This window comes from Pseudophryne corroboree (genome assembly GCF_028390025.1).
Source record: "Pseudophryne corroboree isolate aPseCor3 chromosome 3 unlocalized genomic scaffold, aPseCor3.hap2 SUPER_3_unloc_6, whole genome shotgun sequence".
Taxonomy (NCBI): domain Eukaryota; kingdom Metazoa; phylum Chordata; class Amphibia; order Anura; family Myobatrachidae; genus Pseudophryne; species Pseudophryne corroboree.
In genome coordinates, this window is record NW_026967552.1 from 3,635,087 (window position 1) to 3,660,627 (window position 25,541).

The 25,541-nt window shown below is 45.2% G+C and overlaps 2 protein-coding genes across 2 annotated transcripts in view; both read right to left on the reverse strand.

Moving 5' to 3' along the window:
* Positions 1 to 6,775, reverse strand: part of LOC134984490 (oocyte zinc finger protein XlCOF22-like) — a 23,466-nt gene extending 16,691 nt beyond the window's left edge. The window contains exons 1-2 of the mRNA XM_063950056.1: positions 6,679 to 6,775; positions 1,969 to 2,412 (exon numbers count right to left, since the gene is read on the reverse strand). Coding sequence (XP_063806126.1) covers positions 1,969 to 2,254 — 286 coding nt within the window. The 5' untranslated portion in view covers positions 2,255 to 2,412; positions 6,679 to 6,775. The remainder of the gene's footprint in view (positions 1 to 1,968; positions 2,413 to 6,678) is intronic.
* Positions 3,551 to 21,436, reverse strand: LOC134984524 (oocyte zinc finger protein XlCOF29-like). Its single transcript, XM_063950089.1, has 5 exons — positions 21,359 to 21,436; positions 10,602 to 10,750; positions 8,092 to 8,283; positions 6,902 to 6,977; positions 3,551 to 3,726 (listed from the first exon to the last, which is right to left on the reverse strand). Exons 2-5 carry the CDS (start codon positions 10,677 to 10,679, stop codon positions 3,551 to 3,553), a joined length of 522 nt encoding a protein of 173 aa, XP_063806159.1. The 5' UTR covers positions 10,680 to 10,750; positions 21,359 to 21,436.
* Positions 21,437 to 25,541: the final 4,105 nt, after the last annotated feature.

Genomic DNA, 25,541 nt, shown 5'->3' on the forward strand with positions numbered 1-25,541 from the left:
AATTGGTTACATTTGTTTCATTAAACCAATTTATCTGAACTGTGTTTGTCCATTTTCTTGATTTTGGGAGCAAATGGTTGATTGTCATTTGCTCCCAGACATCGCCAGATTTTCTTTCCAATCAGCCAGATTGGACAGATAATCTTTAAGTGTGTAGGGCCCTTTACTGACCTATAGTTTCTGACTGTATTGTCTTACTGACCTATAGTTTCTGACTGTATTGTCTTACTGACCTATAGTTTCCTACTGTATTGTCTTACTGACCTATAGTTTTTTACTGTATGGTCTTACTGACGTATCATGGCTTACTGTAGTCTTACTGGTCTATAGTTTCCTTATTTATTGTCTTGCTGACCTATAGTTTCTTCTGTAATGTCTTACTGACCTATAGTTTCTTCTGTATTGTCTTACTGACCTATAGTTTCCTTCTGTATTGTCTTACAGACCTATAGTTTCCTATATACATAGTTTTCCTGTCTATGTATGGTAGGTATGGAAGGGAGACCTACCATACATAGACAGTATATATAAGCCTCAGCGTCTCCCTTCTGAAAATGATAATGAATAAGGTGTGTGTGTGGATACCATGCACATGTAACTGATTCTATTTACAGGAAACAATAGGGAGAGCCCACGGCTGTCTGGCAGTGTTCTAGATGGTTAAGTATTACACATATGAATATATTTCTTCTAAATAAAATATTTTTCACCCTGATTGATATAATACTGATAGTAAGACAATTCAGTCAATAGTAATCTTTCTTTTAAGTAAGTAAGATCCATATATATGAATTTTTAGTGAATAGTTATTAAAGGTTATATTTTAATTGCAATTAAGTTAACAAGAGTGCTCCCAAAAAGGAAGTTTACTTCTTTCTTTCCGGACCGCTCTTCTATGCAGAAGGGAAATATCTGCTGTTTATTGAGAGATGCTCCCTGTAAGGAATTTACCACTTGCAGCTGAAATTGCAAAAGACCCCACCCCTTGCATCAGGTAAATTAATGTCTCCTATGATTATGACTTCTCCCTTTAAAGCCATTTTAGTGATGTCCAACAATAGATTCCTGTCCAAATCCTGCCCCAGGCCACGTGGTCTAGAGATCACCCCAATATGAATAATGTCCTTTTTCCCGGTTTCTGTGGTGACCAAAGGGGCCTCAGATTTGTCTTCAATATTTTGTATTAATTGAAGTAGCATTTATGCTTTTTTCCCACATACATTGCTACGCTTCCTCCTACACTGACCATTCTATCCTTCCTAAATAAATTGTATCCTGGTATAGCTATGTCCCAGTCATGATTCTCATTGCACTATGACTTTGTAATTGCCACAATATCCAGGTTATCCCTGGTCATTATCACAATTAGCTCTGGAATTTTGTCTCCTAATCTCCTAGCATTTGCACACATAGCTTTAAGAATTATGTCTGTGCATCTGTTATTAGTAGCCATGTCCAGACAGTACAAAATAAATGACAAGTTTAAAGTTGAAATTACCTGTTTGGTGATGTTGTTCAGTATTTGGTATTTGTTCTTTTAACTAATCAGGAATCACAAACTGTCCTTTACACCACGACTACACCTCACTAAATGAAAAGATATAGTAAACATGACCACAAATGGCCAAATAGGTCTACTATATACAAGGAGTTATTTAATACCTGCATCATCTAACAAAATGAAGGTTATTTAATAAATGGTTGCTAAACTGAGAAATTTAGATCCCATACAAATTACACACTACTACTTATATATGATCCCTAAAAACTTCTGCTTGTTACTTTTAATAACATTATAGTGTTGTGTGTAATAACTCTCTTCATCTGATGTTTGTCATGGATAACCTTGTGTTATAAACACCCAACTGAGAACTGGGATGATGGCAGAGGATGGTGTAGAATAAGAGATTGCTGTAGTGACTGAGCAATGAGAATATGTTACTTCTGTAATAAGTGTTTATTACTCACCTGTGCTGATATCTGTAGGGATCTCCTCCTCCTTACACTGCTGATCACCCCTCACATACGTTTCTTCTTCTCCCTCTGTATCTTCTGTCATCATATCAGTCGCATACGTCTCTTCTTCTCCCTCTGTATCTTCTGCCTTTATATCAGTCACATACGTCTCTTCTTCTTCCTCTGTATCTTTTGCCTTTATATCAGTCACATACTTCTCTTCTTCTCCCTCTATATCTTCTTCCTTTATATCAGTCACATACGTCTCTTCTTCTCCCTCTATATCTTCTGTCTTCATATCAGTCGCATATGTCTCTTCTTCTCCCTCTATATCTTTTGCCTTTATATCAGTCACATATGTCTCTTCTTCTTCCTCTATATCTTCTGCCTTTATATCAGTCACATATGTCTCTTCTTCTCTCCTTATATCTTCTGCCTTTATACAAGAAAGACGTTCTACCTAAATAACCCAAAAAAAGATGATTTTGGTACTTACCGATAAATCCATTTCTCTGAATCCTCTAGGGGACACTGGAGTCTTATACAGTAGGTGTGTGAAGCTTGCAACCGGAGGTGTGGCACAATCTAAAATTAGCATTGTCTGCACAGCCGGCTCCTCCCCCTTCACATCCCTCCTCCCTCAGTTTGGAAAACGTGACTGAGAGAATAGGACATGATACTATAGCACTTGGCGAGGAACCGAACCGTACAACAAAGCAACAGCATCCAAGAAACTCTTAACAGAAAAACCAACGCTGTTTGCACGAACTGTTTGAACAAGAACTTTGAACACAGCAGGTTGACAGCACTGAGGCGGGCATCCAGTGTCCCCTAGAGGATTCAGAGAAATGGATTTATCGGTAAGTACCAAAATCATCTTTTATCTTTCATCCACTAGGGGACACTGGAGTCTTATACAGTAGGGGACGTCCCAAAGTTATCCCCAAGGGAGGGAGTGCTGTCGATGGCCTGCAAAACTAAACGTCCGAACTTAGAATTTCCGGACGCCAAGGTATCAAACCTGTAAAAGTTTGCGAATGTGTGGGCTAAGACCACGTTCTCGCTCTGCAAAATTGAGTAGTGGAAGCACCTCGAATAGCCGCCCATGAGGCACCCACTGATCTGGTATTATGAGCACCAGTCTGAACCGGAAACTGCTTACCACAGGAAATATTAGCTTGCCGATTGGCAAAGCTATTCCATCTAAACAAAGACTGCCTAGATGCTGGCCAACCATTCTTTGGACCAAACAAAATGGTCCGACCTTCTAAAGGACGACGTAACTTGTAGTATATTCGTAAGCTCGGACAACATCCAAAGACACGTCCCCTTCTGCGAATCCCTGAAAGGATGGGACCACAATCGGTTGGTTTACCTGAAACCCCGAAACAACCTTAGGAAGGAAATCCGCTCATGTACGGAGTTTGGCCTTATCCTTCTGGAAAATTAACAAAGGACTCTAACCTGATAGGGCTCCTTACACCGAAACCCTTCCAGCCGAAGCCAAGGCAAGTAATAACGTGACCTTCCAAGAGAGATATTGCAGGTCTGTTCTTTCCAACGGCTCAAAAGATGGTGATCTCAAAAATTCCAACTACAAATCTAAGTCCCACTGCGCAGTGGGAGGACGGAAAGGAGGTTGTATCCTCAGAACCCCCTGTAAAAAGGTTTGAACCTCTTGTAAGGACGCTAACCGCTGTTGAAATAGGATGGAGAGAGCCGAAACTTGAACCTTCAAGGAACCTAGTCTTAGTCCTTCATCTAGACCAGCTGGAGTGAAAAGTAGAAGTCTGGGTAAGTGGACGTTCGTCTAATTCTACCCATGTTCCTAACACCAGTCCATGTACTTCTTCTAATGTCTGCAGTCGTACATGGGTGTCACCGGCTTTTGAGCAGCGATCATCTTTAGGAATAGCCATTCTTGGTATACCTCTCACTCTTAAGATCCGGGTCTCAACAGCCACGCCATTAAACGTAGCCTGTTCAGGTCTGAGTGGAGGAACGGCCCCTGATATAGCCGGTCCTCCCTTCGAGGTAACTGCCAAGGGTCCTCCGCTAGTATCCCCCGTAAGTCCGAGTACCAACCTCTACGGGGCCAACTTGGTGCTATGAAAATTGCCCATACTCGCTCTCGTATTACCCCTTTTTGGAGAATTCGGGGTATGAGTGTGAAAGGCGGAAAAATGTAAACCCTTCTGTAACACCAAGGAAGTGTCAGCGTGTCCACTTCCTCTGCTGCTGGATCTCTTCTTCTGGACACATACCTGGGCAGCTAATGATTTTGTCGAGATGCCATCAGGTCCACCTGAGGTAGACACCATCTACTCACCATCATGTCGAAGATCTGTGTAAGCACCGCTCGCCTGGATGCAGTCCTGGCGACTGTGATAATCTGCTTTCCGGTTCACTGTTGACCATTGACTATATCTTCGGCTAAGAGAAGCGAATTGTAAACTGCTTCTCAGTTCGAGAATGGTTATTGGTAACCCTCTCTCCAGTAAAGTCCATTTGCCCTGAAAGTGGTGGGACTCTAGGACAGCTTCCCCAACCTCTGAGACTGGCATTTGTTATGAGAATCCTATAATCCAAATTATTATAAATTCCAAATTCTTGCCTGCTGCAAGGGTCTCTATAACCGCTTCTATAAGGGAATCTAAACTCCTGATCTAAGGCAGACTTCAGTATCTTGCCTCTTTATCTATAATAAGACCTTCTTCCTCCTTCGTGTAAGATGAGGATGGTTCTCTTAATCGACTTGTTCGCATTTCTTTATGCTTGCGCAGGAGGGATTAATTTAAATCAGAAATTCCTCCATAGTCTTTGAGAATCCCTCAGTCCTTTCCGACTGCTGTTTGCGGGATTCTGACATTTCCTTTGAAATACCTGTTAGGGCTTGCTCCCATGACCTTGGCGGAGCCTTCCTCCCGTGCTGGACGCCCTTAACTAGACAGGCAACGCATACCCAGGAGCCGCTCACCCTTGCTCATCTTACTACATTTTGTGGAAACATAATAAGTCTTAGTGTTGGCGACATTTGAAGCCGTACCCCATAGAGCGCTCCTCAGTGCTTCCCCCCTTTATAATAGGAACAGAAAGACGGTAATGGGTGATGGGAGTAAAGGTACACTGGATCCCCCTAGCTGGATCTTTCTAAACACTACACACAAAACAAAAAATAACAATTTATAATAATAATATCACCAGCCTCGTTGCAACCCTCACACACCCAACTGTATTTCAGTTCTGAGGTCGGGGTTGTGATCCAGTCGTTCCCATCATTTCATCGGGATCTTTTGTTTAGAAGTCCCTTGAAAATCTAAAGCATAAAAATGCCTGTCAGAATCCATTGAAAATCCATTGCAGCAGAGTCCTAAATACAAATGTCCAGTAGAGGGAGCAGTTGCTCTATTATAATAACCCGCCCCTCTGCTCTGACCGGCCAGGAAGCCTGTCTATTCTAATGGTAATAACGCCTGAGAGAGTCCTAAATACAAATGTCCAGTAGAGGGAGCAGTTGCTCTATTATAATAACCCGTCCCTCTGGTCTGACCGGCCAGGAAGCCCGTCTATTCTAAAGGTAATAACGCCTGAGAGAGTCCTTTTGGCGCCTCTATTCATTTAAAAATGGCCGCCATTTATTTAATAAATATTTATTACTAAGGCTCTCTGGGTCCTTCCTAGGGTCACTCTACCTCCTTAACGGCTGCCCCAGGCCGGACTTACTAGCAAGAGGATCAGTTTCTATTAATTTCCCCCTTTGTCGTCACACTCAGCCCTCCGCTGGCGGCGGGAAGGGACGAGAGATCATCTAACCGGGCGGTGGACGCACTTCCCAAGCGCCCGTAGTGTGTGTGATGCTGCTACTGACAGGCGCGCTGTGTCTCCCTCCGCTGGCGGTGGGAGAGAGCTAGAGACCATTTCAGCGTGCGGCGGGAGGTCAGTGCGCGTCCCCGCTGTATGTGAGGATGCCGCCGCTGACAGCCGCGATGCGTCTCCCTCCGATGTAGAGGGGGGGCGGCGTGGGAGCTGACATGCAGCGGGAGTAGAAGCCGGCCAGGGAGTGTTTGAGCATTCGCTGTGTGTATAAAAGAAGTCGGGCGGCGGGGGAGCTGCGCTGCTAGTCTGCCAGGACTTAAGTTACAGGAAGCCTGGAGGCAGCAGCGTGCACACTGGCCAGATAATAATAATAATCATTTTTTAAACCTTAAGTTGTGGGAATTGGAAGGAGTCTGCTAATAGCCTCTGCCTTTCTATCTAAGGCCCATATTAACCACCAGTACTCACTGCCCATGGAAATGCTGACTCTGTGCTCCGGACTTTCCATAGAGAGATGCAGATCCCTTTATATGGGATCATTGTCTCTCTAATTCAAAGGCTTTTGTCCCCCTTTTCATTAGGTTGACGCAGCCTGAGTTTTCTGTAATGTTACCGCCTAGGCACAATTTTTCAAACTGAGGGAGGAGGGATGTGAAGGGGGAGGAGCCGGCTGTGCAGACAATGCTAATTTTACATTGTGCCACACCTCCGGTTGCAAGCTTTAGACCCCTACTGTATAAGACTCCAGTGTCCCCTAGTGGATGAAAGAGAAATACAATGACATTTGCATACAGTCAGATTAGACTGAGGTGAATCAGTATAATGTCAGTGTATAAGACACACAGCTCCTCTACAGATCATATAGTGACAGTCACTTTGGTATATTGGGGAGACCCTAAATCCCACCTACCTGATCCTCCTGTGGGGTCCTGTGATACTCCTCTGTACAATCCTGGGAATACAGAGGACGGGGACATCTCTCTGGGGTATCTCTGTTACTGGGCCCATCTGTAGGAGACACACAGTGACTGAGTACAGTGTATATATGTGATTATCAGATGATGTGTGTATATAGGGGCCCCCATACCTGCTCTCCCCTGTACAATACATGACAGTCTCCTCTTACCCAGTGATGTGAGGGGCCGGTGATTCTCCATCATCACGTCCTTGTACAGACCCCTGTGTTCCTCTATATACTCCCCCTCCTGCATGGAGACATAGACAGTGACACCCTGACACCTTATAGGAACCTGACACACACAGTGATACAGTCATCACCCAGACACGTCCCCCGGTGTTACTGTATAATGTCCCATTCCCAGCAGTCACCTCTCCAGTCATCACCCAGACACGTCCCCTGGTGTTACTGTATAATGTCCCATTCCCAGCAGTCACCTCTCCAGTCATCACCCAGACACATCCCCTGGTGTTACTGTATAATGTCCCATTCCCAGCAGTCACCTCTCCAGTCATTACCCAGACACATTCCCTGGTGTTACTGTATAATGTCCCATTCCCAGCAGTCACCTCTCCAGTCATCACCCAGACACATCCCCTGGTGTTATTGTATAATGCCCCATTCCCAGCAGTCACCTCTCCAGTCATCACCCAGACACATCCCCTGGTGTTACTGTATAATACCCCATTCCCACCAGTCACCTCTCCAATCACCACCCAGACACATCCCCTGGTGTTACTGTATAATGTCCCATTCCCAGCAGTCATCTCTCCAGTCATCACCCAGACACATCACCTGGTGTTACTGTATAATGCCCCATTCCCAGAAGTCACCTCTCCAGTCATCATCCATACACGTCCCCTGGTGTTACTGTATAATGCCCCATTCCCAGCAGTCACCTCTCCAGTCATCACCCAGACACATCCCCTGGTGTTACTGTATAATGTCCCATTCCCAGCAGGCACCTCTCCAGTCATCACCCAGACACATACCAGGGTGTTACTGTATAATGCCCCATTCCCAGCAGTCACCTCTCCAGTCATCACCCAGACACGTCCCCTGGTGTTACTGTATAATGTCCCATTCCCAGCAGTCACCTCTCCAGTCATCACCCATACACATCCACTGGTGTTACTGTATAATGCCCCATTCCAAGCAGTTACCTCTCCAGGCATCACCCAGACACATCCCCCGATGTTACTGTATAATGTTACATTCCCAGCAGTCACCTCTCCAGTCATCACCCAGACACGTCCCCTGGTGTTACTGTATAATGCCCCTTTCCCAGCAGTCACCTCTCCAGTCATCACCCAGACACGTCCCCCGTTGTTACTGTATAATGCCCCATTCCCAGCAGTCACCTCTCCAGTCAGCAGCTGAATGATCTTGTTGGTGAGTTCCAGGATCTTCTTGTCATTGTGTCTCTCATGTGTCAGTGAGTGAGGTGGAGGCACCGTGATTGGGCTCTGGGTTCTTCTCAGTCCTCCTGATACATGGGGATGGCTGCTGGGTGTCTCACACCCATTGGATGTCTTCTTCACGATTGTGTAATCCTGTGTAAAGGTGGAGACATCAAATATCAATATATACACTCCCAGATCCCCTCACCTCCCCAGTCATGTCCCTGTATTATTACTATAGATATAAGTGACGTCACTATGAAGCTCCAAGATCCCTTAACCTCCTCAGTCGTGTCCCTGTATTATTACTATAGATATAAGTGATGTCACTGTGAGGCTCCAAGACCCCCTCACCTGCCCAGTCACATTACTGTATCATTAATATAGATATAAGTGACCTCACTATGACGCTCCGATTCCCTCACCTCCCCAGTCATGTCCTTGTATAATTACTTTAGATATAAGTGATGTCACTGTGAGGCTCCAAGACCCCTTCACCTCCCCAGTCACATCACTGTATTACTATAGATGTAAGTGATGTCACTGTGATGATCCCAGATCAATTCACCTCCCCAGTCATGTCACTGAATTATTACTAAAGATATAAGTGATGTCACTGTGACACTCCCAGATTCACTCACTTCCCCAGTCATGTCCCTGTTTTATTACTATAGACAAAAGTAACATCACTGTGACGCTCCCAAACCCCTCACCTCCGCAGTTATGTCCCTGTATTAATACTATAGATATATGTGACGTCAAAGTGATGCTCCCAGATCCCTTCACCTCCCCAGTCATGTCCTTGTATTATTACTATAGATATAAGTGATGTCACTGTGACACTCCCAGATCACCTCCCCTGTCATGTCCATGTGTTATTACTATAGATATGTGACATCACTGCGTCGCTACCAGATCCCCTTCCCTCCCCAGTCATGTCCCTGTATTTACTATAGATATGTGATGCCACTGTGACGATCCCAGATCCCCTTACCTCCCCAGTCATGCCCCTGTGTTATTGCTATAGATATGTGACATCACTGCGCCACTCCCAGATCCCCCCACCTCCGTTGTCAAGTCCCTGTATTTACTATAGATATAAGTTACTTATCAGTAACGCTTCAAAATCCTCTCACCTCCCCAGTCATGTCCCTGTATTATTACTATAGATGAGTGACGTCACTATGAAGCTCCAAGATTCCATCGCCTCCCAAGTCAAGTCCCTGTACTATTACTATAGATATACGTGATGTCACTGTGATGCTCCCAGATCCCCTCACCTCCCCAGTGACATCCCTGTATTATTACTATAGACATGTGACCTCACTGTGATGCTCTGATTCCCTCACCTCCCCAGTCATATCCCTGTATTATGACTATAGATATTAGAGATGTCACAGTGACGCACTCAGATCCCCTCACCTCCCCAGTCATGTCCCTGTATTACTATAGATATAAGGTCACATTGATGCTTCCAGATCCTATCACCTCCCCAGTCATGTCCCTGTATAATTACTATAGATATAAGTGATGTCACGGTGACACTCCTAGATCCCCTCACCTCCCCAGTCATGTTCCTGTATTATTACTATAGATATAAGGTCACAGTGATGCTCCCAGATCTCCTCACCTCCCCAGTCATGTCCCTGTATTATTACTATAGATATAAGGCCACAGTGATGCTCCCAGATCCCCTCACCTTCCCAGTCATGTCCCTGTATTATTACTATAGATGAGTGACGTCACTATGAAGCTCCAAGATTCCATCGCCTCCCAAGTCAAGTCCCTGTACTATTACTATAGATATACGTGATGTCACTGTGATGCTCCCAGATCCCCTCACCTCCCCAGTGACATCCCTGTATTATTACTATAGACATGTGACCTCACTGTGATGCTCTGATTCCCTCACCTCCCCAGTCATATCCCTGTATTATGACTATAGATATTAGAGATGTCACAGTGACGCACTCAGATCCCCTCACCTCCCCAGTCATGTCCCTGTATTACTATAGATATAAGGTCACATTGATGCTTCCAGATCCTATCACCTCCCCAGTCATGTCCCTGTATAATTACTATAGATATAAGTGATGTCACGGTGACACTCCTAGATCCCCTCACCTCCCCAGTCATGTTCCTGTATTATTACTATAGATATAAGGTCACAGTGATGCTCCCAGATCTCCTCACCTCCCCAGTCATGTCCCTGTATTATTACTATAGATATAAGGCCACAGTGATGCTCCCAGATCCCCTCACCTTCCCAGTCATGTCCCTGTATTATCACTATAGATATAAGGTCACTGTGACGCTCCCATATCCCTTCACCTCCCCAGTCATGTCCTTGTATTATTACTATAGATATAAGTAGTCACAGTGATCCTCCCAGATCCCCTCACCTCCCCAGTCATATCCCTGTATTATTACTATAGATATAAGGTCAATGTGATGCTCCCAGATCCACTCACCTCCCCAGTCAGCAGGTAGATGATCTCCAGGGTGATATTTATTATCCTCTCAGTCCTGTGACTCCTGTCCTTGTCCATCCTCGGTGAATCAGAGAGAATACAGAACGTGTGATGTGTAATAAAGTGTCCGTTCCCCACAGCTGGAGTTCCTTGGAATAAATATAATACATAAAACATATTGCACATGTAACATAGTAAATATGGAATAGAGTGGTCATTAAGTCTCCTATTTCCCCACAGCCATAGAGTCCTGGTCAGTGTCTGCGAGGTTCCTGTGACCCAGCCCCATAAGGCTGTACTGCATAGTGGGCCTGATCTAGAGTGTAGCGCTATTGTGGGTGGAGTCACAATGAGCTGATGTTCGGTACACCGCTCATGTGCACGACCCATACGGAGCATGTGCTCTATGTATCCTGAGTTGTCAGACGAGTATGGCTGCAGCCATGAAGTGGTGTAAGGGTGAGAATTGGTTGTGAAGGGACAGGGTCTCCTGAGGGAAATTTCATGGCCTCATTCATGGAGCTGCAGCGTACAGTCTCCGTAACCTCAGAATTCACAGATCCAGCCGATGGTGTAGCAGAGGTGGCAGGAGACAGGCAAGGGGGTGGCAGAAGACCGGCAGGGGAAAAGTGGCAGGAGACAGGCATGGGAAAGGCTGCAGGAGACAGGCAAGGGAAAGGTTGCAGGCGACAGGCAGGGAAAAAGTTGCAGGTGACAGGCAGGGGAAAGGTTGCAGGAGACAGGCAGGTGGGCTGCAGGGTGGAGGTGGCAGGAGACAGGCAGGGAAAAGGCGGCAAGAGACAGGCAGGGCAAAGGCGGCAAGAGACAGGCAGGGGAAAGGCGGCAGGAGACAGCCAGGGGGAAGGTGGCAGACATTATTTGTTCTCAGGAGATTGCATAATTTCTTAATCATTTGTAATAAAAGTTACGTTTTATTTTTTGAGAATATCTCATTATTTCTTCACAAGAGTGCGCCCACAATGAAGTCTACTTTCTTTCTCTTGTCACTGTGGCACTCCCAGGTCCCCCTCACCTCCCCAATGATGTCCCTCTATTATTACTATAGATATTAATGATGTCACTGTGACATTCCCAGATCCCCTTACCTTCCCAGTCATGTCCCTTTATTACTATAGATATAAGTGATGCCACAGTGATGCTCCCAGATTCCCTCACCTGCCCAGTCATATCCCTGTATTATTACTATATATATATAAGTGATGTTAAAGTGACACTCCCAGACCCCCTCACCTCCCCAGTCATGTCCCAGTATTACTACAGATATAAGTGATGTCAAAGTGACGCTCCCAGATCCCCTCACCTCCGCAGTCATGTCCCTGTCTTATTTCTATATATATAAGTGACGTCAGAGTGACTATCCCAGACCTCATAACCTCCGCAGTCATGTCCCTGTATTATTTATATATATATATATATGTGACATCAGAGTGACTATCCCAGACCTTCTCACCTCCCTGTATTATTACTATAGATAAGTGATGTCACAGTGACACTTCCAGGAGTGTGATATACATTTGCTTCATACTGCTCTAATTATCATCAGTTACACATGCCAGGGATATTATGGTCCTTGCTTTAATATATCCTAGAATTTGAGCAATATTTTCAATCCCCACAATTACATATAATAAAATTAATAATAATAATAATAATAATAATAATAATAACGACACTAAAGGCTGCACCCCAGTATAAAAATAATAACATGTCTTTATTAACAGGACACCACAGGTTGCTCCTCCTGTATAATAATAATAATAATAATAGTAAAAGGACACCACAGGCTACTCCCCCTGTATTATAATATAGTGTTCACTCTAGGATATTTTTAGGGCAGGGTGCTGAGCAGTGAAGAGGGCACATTTTTGTTTTGAAGGGCACATTATTGATGTGACACTTTGCACACAAAGCATAGCGTATATGTTTATAGTTTTTGTACATACATTTTGCCTTTAGTAAATCATATACCTATACATACATACATATAAGACCCCTAACATCTATACTGAGAAACATACTGTATATGTCCAGTCTTCTATGTGTTATAAAACAGAAAAATTAAACAATGGGTTAAAATATATAGGAAAAAAATAAGTCTGTTCTACTCGGGAAATACTGTAAGCAGAACATGCTCACTGCTTTCCCTGTTCTTTTCCTCTTTATCAGAGTGCTGTGTTATTACAGTGCCTCCTCTGCCATCCAGTTCACTAAGGATAGAAATTGTGTTCCAATTTCAGAGGTGGGCAAGGAGTAGACGACAACATTGTAACCTGCACTCTGCCTGCTGCATTCTGTATACAAGGGGGCGATTTATGGTCCTGCAGGGTGCACCGAGACAGGGCAGGGGGCCGCACCCTGCTGAGACAGCCTAGAAGGAACACTATAATAACAGGACACCACAGGCTGCTCCATCTGTATAATAATAACAGGACACTGCAGGCTACTCACCCTGTATAATAATAACAGGACACCACAGGCTGCTCACCCTGTATAATAATAACAGGACACCACAGGCTGCTCACCCTGTATAATAATAATAATAATAATAATAATAATTACAGGACACCACAGGCTGCTACTCCTGTATAATAATAATAACAACAACAACAACAACAACAACAACAACAGGACACCACAGGCTGCTACTCCTGTATAATAATAATAATAATAATAATAATAATAATAGGACACCACAGGCTGCTCACCCTGTATAATAATAATAATAATAATTACTGGACACCACAGGCTGCTACTCCTGTATTATAATAATAATATAGAACACCAGAGACTGCTCCCCTGTATAATAATAATAACAACAACAACAACAACAACAACAACAACAGGACACTATAGGCTGCTCCCCTGTATTATTATTATTACTACAACAACAACAACAACAACAACAACAACAGGACACCACAGGCTGCTCCCTCTGTATAGTAATAACAACAACAGGACACTACAGGCTGCTCCCCTTGTATAATATTATTATTATTATTATTATTATTATACAAGGGGAGCAGTCTGTAGTGTCCTGTTGTTGTTATTACTATACAGAGGGAGCAGTCCCGTTATTATTATTATTATCAACAGGACACCACAGGCTGCTCCCTCTGTATTATAATAATAATAATAGGATTTTAATACCTACCGGTAAATCCTTTTCTCTTAGTCCGTAAAGGATGCTGGGGACTCCGTAAGGACCATGGGGTATAGACGGGATCCGCAGGAGACATGGGTACACTATAAGACTTTGAATGGGTGTGAACTGGCTCCTCCCTTTATGCCCCTCCTCCAGACCTCAGTTAGAAACTATGCCCAGGGAGACGGACATTTCGAGGAAATAATTTATTGTTTAAACACGGTGCGTGTCATACCAGCTCACACCATGAACATACCGCAGAACGTGGCATTCGATAGAACACCAGCCAACGGCATGAACAATACACAGCCACATGCTGAGAGAATATGTAACACAACCTGTGTGTCAACACAACCAATAATAAGACACCGCATGCCATGGCATGAACAACGTCAGCAATGGCCTGACAGAGAAGAAACACCACAAGAGTGTAACCATAACCAATAACTGCAGATACAGTACGCACTGGGACGGGCGCCCAGCATCCTCTATGGACTAAGAGAAAAGGATTTACCGGTAGGTATTAAAATCCTATTTTCTCATACATCCTAGAGGATGCTGGGGACTCCGTAAGGGCCATGGGGTTTATACTAAAGCTCCAGACCGGGCGGGATAGTGCGGACGACTCTGCAGCACCGATTGAGCACACATGAGGTCCCCATCAGCCAGGGTATCAAACTTATAGAGCTTAGCAAAAGTGTTTGAACCCGACCAAGTATCCGCTCGGCAAAGTTTAACCGCCGAGACTCCTCGGGCATCCGCCCAAGAAGAGCCCACCTTCCTAGTAGAATGGGTCACCACCGAATTCGGTAACGGCAATCCAGCCATAGAACGAGCACGCCGAATCGGATCACAGATCTAGTGTGTAACCGACTGCAGAGACGCAGGCGCCCCAATCACGCTGGGAGCATACCGGACAAACAGAGCCTCTGTTTCCCCAATCTGAGCCAAATTGGTGACATAAATATTCAAAGCCCTGACTACATCGAGAGACCTTGAATCAGCCAATGCTTAAGTAACCACAGGCATCAAATAGGCTGGTTTCTGCGAAACACTGAAACCACTTTTGGCAGAACTATTATCAGAGTTCTCAATTCTGCTCTATCCACCTGGAAGATCAAACAGGGGCTCTTGTGAGACCCAGCCGCTACTTCCGACACCCGCCTTGCGGACGCCAAAGCCAAAAGCATGACCACTCTCCAAGAAATAAATTTGAACACAACCTTTCATAAACGTTCCAATCATTGTGACACAAGAAAATGCAACACCACGTCAAGGTCCCACGGTGCCAATGGGGGCACAAATGGAGGTTGGATGTGCAGTACTCCTTCCACGAACGTCCGAACTTCCAGAAAGGTCGCCAGTTCTTTCTTGAAAGAAAATGCATAAGGTCAAAGCCGCACTTGAATGGAGCCTAACTCTAGGCCTGCACCCACACCTGCTTGCAAAGAATGGAGAAGAACGACCCAGCTGAAGCTTCCGTAGTAGCTTTCTTGGATTCACACCAAGACACATATTTTCTCCAAACACGGTGGTAAGGCTTTGCTTCTTTTCTAGCCTGAAGAAGATTGGCAATGACGTCACTGGGAATCCCCTTTCTGGCAAGGATATGGCATTGAATCGCCACGCCGTCAAACGCAGCCACTGTAAGTCTTGATACACGCCCGGATCTTGCTGTAACAGTTCCTCACGTAGAGGAAGAGGCCAGGGATCTTCTATGAGTAAATCTTGAAGAACTGGATACCAAGCCCTCCTTGTTTAGACTGTAACGATGAGGATCGCCTGAACCTTTGTTCTTATTACGTTTATCACCTTCAGAAGAGTGATAACGGACGGGACACATAGACCGACTGAAAAAACCCAAGGTGTCCCGAGGACGTCCACTGCTATAGCTTGATTGTCCTCTGACCTGGAACAATATACCTGAGGTCTCTCGATGAGGTGAGATGCCAACATGTCCAAGTGAGGCACTCCTCAAAGACTTGTCGCTTCAGCGAAACTTCTCGATGACGACAGTATTTCTCCCGGATGGAGATCGCGTCTGCAGAGGAAACTATTTCTCCATCGTTCACATCCGGAACTAAGACTGCTAATATAGCGTTTACCAGTCTTTCCACCCAGCAGAAAACTTTTACGGCATCTGCCATTGCTGCTTTGCTCCTTGTTCCGCCCTAGCGGCTTACTAACACCACTGCTGTCAAGTCGTCCAACAGAAATAACACGGGCAGATAACTAAGCATATGTTCACTGAAAATAGCTCTTAATTCAAGAATGCTTATTGCAGACAAGCTTCCCAGCATGTGCAGGTGAGATTCAGACCACATTTCCAACTGGCCCCGTGAAAACCACTCTGGCATTTGACCTGCTCACCGAAAAGGCCTCTTAGGCCGCACCATCTTCTTCATCAACGGAACATATTGATGGATTGTCACTGCAAATCTGACCCGACTCCGGATCCTCAGACCTCTTTCCACAGGAAAACACAGAGAACTTCAACCGTTTCGTATCTACTCTGATACCGACGTCTACGTCGTTGGGAAAACAGCCATTCCCTGTGTTGAAGAACACTCAGAGAGAAACAACGATCTGCACTTGTGTCTTGACCTCGCCTTAATCAGGAGAGTGTCCCAGTACAGAATAACAATGGGTCTCACTAGTGAAAGAATACCATCCCACCGCCATCACTCCGGTGACATGGCAAAGACAGTCCTGGATATCAACCCAGGTAAGCTGAATGCGGAGAACAATGCATTTAAACCCCTTTCTACCTTTATGTGCTGGAGCTCCCTGGCCTGAGAGATTCCATCCTGCAGTTCAACTTCGTAAGGAGAAATCTCTGTTTTCCCCCTTTTTTTTTTTTTTTTAACCAGGAACTGCAGGACAATGCCCTGACCTTGAAGCAACTCTGTTATGGCGAAACAGAGGGGAAACGGCAAGATCTATTTGAAAAATCAGTGAGGGGATTCATCTGTAAACTCCAGGATGTCCCCCTTTGGATTCCATTATTAACTCACAGGTCCAAGTCCATTCCCGGACTGACTCAAGAGTAGTGGACGAGTTCCCACCAGAGTGGGCTCCAGCCAGATAGACCCAGCGACATGCGGTGGATGTGGTAGAAACAGAAAACGACATCCACTTCAGCGAACCTGACAAGGCTGCAGAACTCTTACTTTTCACCGTCCACTATCTGCACAGAAAGGGAAAAAAGAACGGTATCGAACCGGTTAAAATGACTGCATCCCACAGCAGAATGCGTCACCAACCGTTGTGAGGGACTCTAACTCACGAAGTTAGACTTACCAGTGGTATCCGCCGAGATTGACTGAGGCCTCCCCTAACAGCGGTACACCGTCCCAGGGAAACACTCCAGTAACTCTCGGAGTCAGCCTCAGCATTCCCCCGGCCACACCTCCTGCGGTCGCACGGCAGCCTGCCGCCATGTTATAGAGAAGAATCAACATAAGACACACACCCTTTCTCTATAGGGTAATTCTATCGGATGCCTTTCCGAATATAAACACTCCCCCATGTGCATGTAATGCAAATAACTCCAAAGTATAGAATAAAATATCACTTAGCTTCCTGCGTACGATCCTTTGTGACAGGGCCCCGTGTCGACCAGGAGTTGACTTTTACAGTATTCTGTGGGAAAAAGAATAAACATTCGGACTCCTTGTGAGGATCTGAGACCAACTCGTCACGGCCGACCTAGAGCTTTATCAACAGAGCGACCAACACATGAGAAGGAATACTATTACTTCAGCACTCATTAGAAATCATAATATGAATATACATAATGTAATACACACATATCCTGCGTATATATATATATATATACATACATACATACATACACACACACCATATATATATAAGCGGATTGTCCGGGTCCCTAGTGACGTGTTCTGAATGTGTATGACCATGTACTGAATGCCCCAGTTGTGGATCTTACAGGAAACCTTATAGTCGACAGAAAACCTAGTAATCGTCGACAGCAGGGAGTAGTAACCAGGCAAAATAACATTCTTGCGACCACGAGGGGTCAGAGGGAAGTATACATATATAATTTTAAGCACACTCCCCCACAAATATATTCATGTCTGTGCTCGAGCTACAGGCCCAGGGAACAGTACCATACATATACATATATATATATATACAGGTTAGTTACAGCATGTTAATTTTCACCCAGTAATACCAGTTGGCGCCGACAGGGTCACCCACCTACTACTGTGTCTCCCCTACACCCACATACTACTGTGTCTCCCCTACACCCACATACTACTGTGTCTCCCCTACACCCACATACTACTGTGTCTCCCCTACACCCACATACTACTGTGTCTCCCCTACACCCACATACTACTGTGTCTCCCCTACACCCACATACTACTGTGTCTCCCCTACAGTGTTTACTTTGAAAAGCATAATACTTCCGACCTGCTGACACTTCATCTACTGAATCAAGTACCAACAGGAGTCGGCGATGCCGACAGAGAGAATCCCATAGCTGTTTGCGACCTAGCACTCACACATGTTGACACATGTGGACTAAAAAGCTATAGTGGGTATATCTGACAGGGAACACACAGACACATATGCACAACACAATGATTACATGCCCATTATCTAAGATAGTGCTATATTTCCCTCTATATTGCACTAATCACTGTACCCCACTTTGTTTACACTGTACACTGTTTTGGCGGGGACATGTAGAAAATGGCGCTGAATCATGTTGTGAGGGCTAAGCCCCGCCCCTTCTCTGCGCACTTCAGCCCCGCTAATATTTTAGCTTTTTATGCTGGCAGGGGTCCGTATACAGAGCCTATGCACTGTATACGTGTTTAACCAGGCTTAATGGAGAGGATATTGCTGCCCAGGGCGCCACCCCTGCGCCCTGCACCCTTGTAAAGCCATTGGTGTGTGGGAGCAATGGCGCGCAGCGCGACCGCTGCTTTATACTGGCGGGGGTATCGTACACAGTGCCCGGGCCCCGACTCTTGCCAGTGAAAAGACCCTCAGTAACTGCTGCCCAAGGCGCTCCCCCCCCCCAGCGCCCTACACCCTGTGAGTGCCGTTGGTGTGTGGGAGCATGGAGGGCAGCGCTACCGCTGCACTTACTTCCGTTACTGAAGTCTTCTGCCGTCTGATGTCTTCTGTTCTTCTCATACTCACCCGGCTTCTGTCTTCTGTGAGGGGGGGTGACGGCGCGGCTCCGGGAACAAGCAGCTAGGCCAGGGGTGGGCAATTATTTAAGCTGGGGGGACACCGAACAGTTTCTAATGAATATCGGAGGGCCGCTCCCCCCACCCTTTCCCCGCAGGCACAAATAAACATACAATGTATAAAAAACACTATAAGCCAGTATTAAAAAAAATCCCAAAAGAAAACAAAACAGTGCTGAAAACAAAGACATCACCCAGTATTATGCTGTTATTGATAATATTAGCAGCATGATAGGGGCAGTATGTGCCACACCCAGCCATCTTAATTTATTATAAATTACCTCCCCTCTCCCCTACCCGTCGACCGAGTCTCCCCGATTTGTGAGGCACAGAACTGACTAATACTGCAGTCAGTGAGAGCACCGGAGACAGCCAGTCACTGGTTCAGCCTGTTCTCCTTTGGCTGAGCTCCCGTCCTCTATAAAAAAATTAAATACATCGGTCAGCAGACCGGCTGACGTGAGGCATCACGTGACATGACCGCGAGACCCGCGCCCAGGATTTCCTCAGCGGCGCCGGCAGCAGCTTTGGAGGTGCTGCATCGCAATCACAAACAGCTCAGCCTGTCAAGCCACTTGTGATTGCGCGCTGGTGGGAGGTAGCGGGCCGGGCAGGATCGGTTTGCGGGCCGCATCCCATGGTCCTTACGGAGTCTCCAGCATCCTCTAGGACATATGAGAAAATAATAATAATAACAGAACACCACAGGCTGCTTATCCTGTATAAAAATAACAAGACACCACAGGCTGCACCCCTGTATAATAATAATAATAATAATAATAATAATCATCATAATAATAAAATTACACCACAGTCTATTCCCCCTGTATAATAATAACAGGACACCACAGGCTGCTTCCCCTGTATAATAATAATAATAATAATAATAATAATAATAATAAGAGGACACCACAGGCTACCCCCCTGAATAATAATAACAGGACACCATAGGCTGCTCCCCCTGTATAATAATAATAACAGGACACCACTGGCTGCTCCTCCTGTATAATAATAATAACAACAGGAAACTACAGGCTGCTCCCCTTGTATAATAATAATAATAATAACAACAGGACACCACAGGCTGCTCAACCTGTATTATTATAATATTATTAATAATAATAATAATAATAACAACAACTACAGGACACCACAGGTTGCTCCCCCAGTATAATAATAATAATAATAATAATAATAACAGGACACTACAGGCTGCTCCCCCTGTATAATAAAAATAATAACAGGACACCACAGGCCGCTCTCCCTGTATAATAATAATAATAACAGGATACCACAGGCTGCTCCCCCTGTATAATAATAACAGGACACCACAGGCTGCTCCCCCTGTATAATAATAACAGGACACCACAGGCTGCTCTTCCTGTATAATAATAACAGGACACCACAGGCTGCTCCCCCTGTATAATAATAATAACAGGACACCACAGGCTGATCCCCCTGTATAATAATAATAGGACACCACAGGCTGATCCCCCTGTATAATAATAATAACAGGACACCACAGGCTGCTCCCCCTGTATAATAATAATTACAGGACACCACAGGCTGCTCCTCCTGTATAATAATAATAACAGGCAACCACAGGCTGCTCACCCTGTATAATAATAATAACAGGATACCACAGGCTGCTCCCCCTGTGTAATAATAACAGGACACCACAGTCCGCTCCCCCTGTATAATAATAATAATAATATCAGGACACCACAGGCTGCTCCCCCTGTATAATAATAATAATAATATTAGGGCACCACAGGCCGCTCCTCCTGTATAATAATAATATCAGGACACCACATGCTGCTCCCCCTGTATAGTAATAACAGGACACCACAGGCTGCTCCCCCTGTATAATAATAACAGGACACCACAGGCTGCTCTTCCTGTATAATAATAACAGGACACCACAGGCTGCTCCCCCTGTATAATAATAATAACAGGACACCACAGGCTGATCCCCCTGTATAATAATAATAGGACACCACAGGCTGATCCCCCTGTATAATAATAATAACAGGACACCACAGGCTGCTCCCCCTGTATAATAATAATAACAGGACACCACAGGCTGCTCCTCCTGTATAATAATAATAACAGGCAACCACAGGCTGCTCACCCTGTATAATAATAATAACACGATACCACAGGCTGCTCCCCCTGTGTAATAATAACAGGACACCACAGTCCGCTCCCCCTGTATAATAATAATAATAATAATATCAGGACACCACAGGCTGCTCCCCCTGTATAATAATAATAATAATATTAGGGCACCACAGGCCGCTCCTCCTGTATAATAATAATATCAGGACACCACAGGCTGCTCCCCCTGTATAGTAAGCCGTCATTACCTGATTTCCACGGACACTGGGAGGCTGCAGCAGTCGATGAAAACTCACTTCCTGCATGTGGACCGCACAGTCCGGAAGTAAGGTGGAACGCACAGGCAGGAAGTAGGGCATGATTGGCAAAGGCTGCTTACTGGTTCCTCCCCTACTACACCCCGCCCACAGCCCCGGCCTATGTAAGCTTTAACCATACATGTCCTCAGTTCAGGAGGCCGGCGGCCATTTTCTTGTAGACCAGTCCGGCAGCAGCAATAGGTTGTAGTGACGTCAGGAGCGGCGGCCATTTTCCCCTGGTCTGAGCTCCGCCTTCCTTCTATCATTCCCACAAGGCAGCAGGAGCAGAGAGCAGCCATTGCTGTGTCTGGCAGCAGGTAATGATATTATTATTATTATTCTATAGGCTGAGCAGCTCTGGTGTCAGGTTCTGTACTACAGGGGGAGCAGCCTCTGGTGTCTTGTTATAGTGCAGCTGGAGCAGCCTCTGGTGCTGCATTATCCCTGTACAGGTAGCTGACACTCTAGTGTCCTATTACTGTAATACAGGTGGCGCAGACCCCGCCGTTACCGTAATACAGGTGGAGCAGACCCCGCCGTTACCGTAATACAGCTGGTGCAGATCCCGCCGTTACCGTAATACAGGTGTCGCAGACTCCGCCGTTACCGTAATACAGGTGACGCAGACCCCGCCGTTACCGTAATACAGGTGGCGCAGACCCCGCCGTTACCGTAATACAGGTGTCGCAGACCCCGCCGTTACCGTAATACAGGTGTCGCAGACCCCGCCGTTACTGTAATACAGGTGGCGCAGACCCCGCCGTTACAGTAATACAGGTGGCGAAGACCCCACCATTACTGTAATTCTATACATGGGACATTGCAGGTGTTGTGTCCTGTGGCATTGTGCTGTACACGGGGAGCGGCCTGTGTTGTCAAAGTATACAGGAGGAGCAGCCTGTGTTGTCATAATATACAGGGGTACCATCCTGTGCTGTCAATAGTATACAGGAGGAGCGGCCTGTGTTGTCATAATATACAGGGATAGCATCCTGTGCTGTCTTAGTATACAGGGGGAGTGGCCTGTGTTGTCATAGTATACAGGAGGAGCAGCCTGTGTTGCAATAATATACTGGGGTAGCATCCTGTGTTGTCATAATAGACAGGAGAAGCAGCCTATGGCATCCTACTCTACAGGGGGAGCAGCCTGCGGTGTCTTGTTATTTTTATTATTATACAGGAGGAGCAGCCTGTGGTGTACAGTTATTATTATTATTATACAGGGAGAGCAGCCTGTGGTATACAGTTGTTATTATTATTATTATTATTATTATTATACAGGAGGAGCAGCCTGTGGTGTACAGTTATTATTATTATTATTATACAGGGGGAGCGGCCTGTGTTGTCAAAGTATACAGGAGGAGCAGCCTGTGTTGTCATAATATACAGGGGTAGCATCCTGTGCTGTCATAGTATACAGGAGGAGCAGCCTGTGTTGTCATAATATACAGGGGTAACATCTTGTGTTGTCATAGTATACAGGGGGAGTGGCCTGTGTTGTCATAGTATACAGGAAGAGCAGCCTGTGTTGCAATAATATACAGGGGTAGCATCCTGTGTTGTCATAAAAGACAGGAGGAGCAGCCTATGGCATCCTACTCTACAGGGGGAGCAGCCTGTGGTGTCCTGTTGTTGTTGTTATTATTATTATAATACAGAAGGATCAGCCTGTGGCGTCTTGTTATTTTTATTATTATACAGGAGGAGCAGCCTGTGGTGTACAGTTATTATTATTATTATTATTATTATTATTATTATTATAAAAATAATAATATAATAATAATAATAATAATAATGTCCTGTCATTATTATTATACAGGGGAAGCAGCCTGTGGTGTCCTGTTGTTGTTAGTATACAGGGGGAGCAGCCTGTCATGTCCTGTTGTTATTGTTATTATTATTATTATTATACAAAAGGGAGCGGCCTGTGGTGTCCTGTTGTTGTTGTTGTTATTATTATTATTATAGATTGGGAACAGCCTGTTGTGTCCTATTATTATTATTTTTTTGCAGAGAGAGCAGCCTAAGATGTCATTTTATTATAGTATACAGGGAGAGCAGAATGGGGTGTCCTTTTGTTATTAGTATAATACAGGGGGAGCAGGTTTTTGTGTCTGGTTATTATTATAACGGGGGAGCAGCTTGTGGTGTCCTGGTATTATTTATTATTATTATTATGATACATTGGGAGTGGTGGTGATGTCACAGTGACATCACTTATATCTATATTAATAATACAAGGACATGACTGGGGAGGTGAGGGGGATCTAAGAGCATCATAGTGACATCACTTATATCTATAGTAATAATACAGGGACATGACTGGAGATGTGAGGGGGTCTGGGAGCGTAACAGTTACATCACATATCTATATTAATAATACAGAGACATGACAGGGGAGGTGAGGGGATCTGGTAGTGTCACAGTGACATCACTTATATCTATAGTAATAATACAGGGACATGACTGGGGAGGTGAGGGGGATCTGGGGGTGTCACAGTGATGTCACTTATATTTGTAGTAATAATACAGGGACATGACTGGGGAGGTGAGGTGATCTGGGAGCGTCACAGTGACATCACATATCTATAGTAATAATACAGGGACATGACTGGGGAGGTGAGGGGGATCTGGAGGTGTCACAGTGACATCACATATCTATAGTAATAATACAGGGACATGGCTTCCACCAGCATACAGACCCCGCTCTCCGGCTTCCACCAGCACACAGTGGTTAGCTGCTTCTGCAGGGCACCGTCACTCAGAGCCGGTGCTTCGTATACAATGCGGGAGGGTGTGGGTGAAAGAAGCTAGCCGCGGCTCACTGCTTTAAGTGCTGGGGGAGGTCATGGCGGTTCCTAGTTCAGCCTTTCCCTTAAATATAAGGGATGGTGGCCAGGGCTATAAGGGACAGAACAGGCTATTAAGCCTAGGTTATTAGTGCTTTTGGGGGTACATAGGTTTTACATCTAGGGTATAGTCCGATGTCTACATGTTAAAAAAATAAAAAAAACACATGCTGGGACGCCGTTTTCACACAAAGGTTACACACCTACTTCCTGCTTCTTCCTACAGCAATATGTCAGTCCTACAACACACGGCCACTGGAGGGGGCAGGGGTGTTTAGTAGGTGGCACAGTGACCATCATAGATTTCCTCTATGACACAGTGCGGTGCACGTGGTATTATAGACACTACAGTTATTTTCACTGAGTTGTGCGGACGTTGTCTCACTGTATTATTGTCTGTCTGCATGACAATATGAGAAACAGCAGCTTGTCTGTGATAACTGTGAGAATGTCTGATTTGCAGTCAGAGTTGTCCGCTGCACGAAAAGACCGTGAGGCGGCTAAGTCTGATTCACGGATAATACCGTGTGAGCAGCCAATGTGGGCTCAGGATGTTTCTAGAACTTTGCTGGGTTACAAAGTCCATGTATAGTTCAGTTTCTAAGAATGGTCATTGTTTGTCTCATAATCACATTCTGGCGATTCAGTGCCACATCTGATATCTCAGCATTGGGTCAGGAGTCAGATAGTGAGGTCACTAATAGCCCGAGCTATGATGATCTCATTAGAGCGGTACGCCAGCTGCTAGGTTGCACTGAAACATATGAGGTTTTATTGCTAGCAGACTATGGGCGACTGTGTGTTTTTCTTATTCATATCTCTTACTAGGCATTTAATAGAAGCATGGCTAAATCCAGTTAAACACTTTTCTGGGACAAAGCGATTTCTGTCTAAATATCTTTTCCCACAGGCTATGTCAACTAAATCGCCATCGGTGGAGTCTTCAGTTTATAAACTTTCACTAAAATTAACTATTCCAGTCCCGGGTGCAGCTACGCTTAAAGACCCCTCGGGGAGTAAGCTGGAGGCCATGCTAAAATCCATGTATACAGCAACAGGGGTGATGCTTACACCTGTTTGAGTTGGGGTTTGGGTTAACAAGGCTGTAGTTGCATGGGTGTAACAGCTTAGGTTAGGCCTACAACAGGGTTTTTCCTCAGACCAGCTTATATTTCTTACCGATCACATTTGTGAATTGGTTGAGTATTTAGGTACGGCTTCGTTGGACGTTGGACAAGTTTGTTCTCGGCTTGCAGCCCAACAGCTGCTGTGGTTGCGTTCTT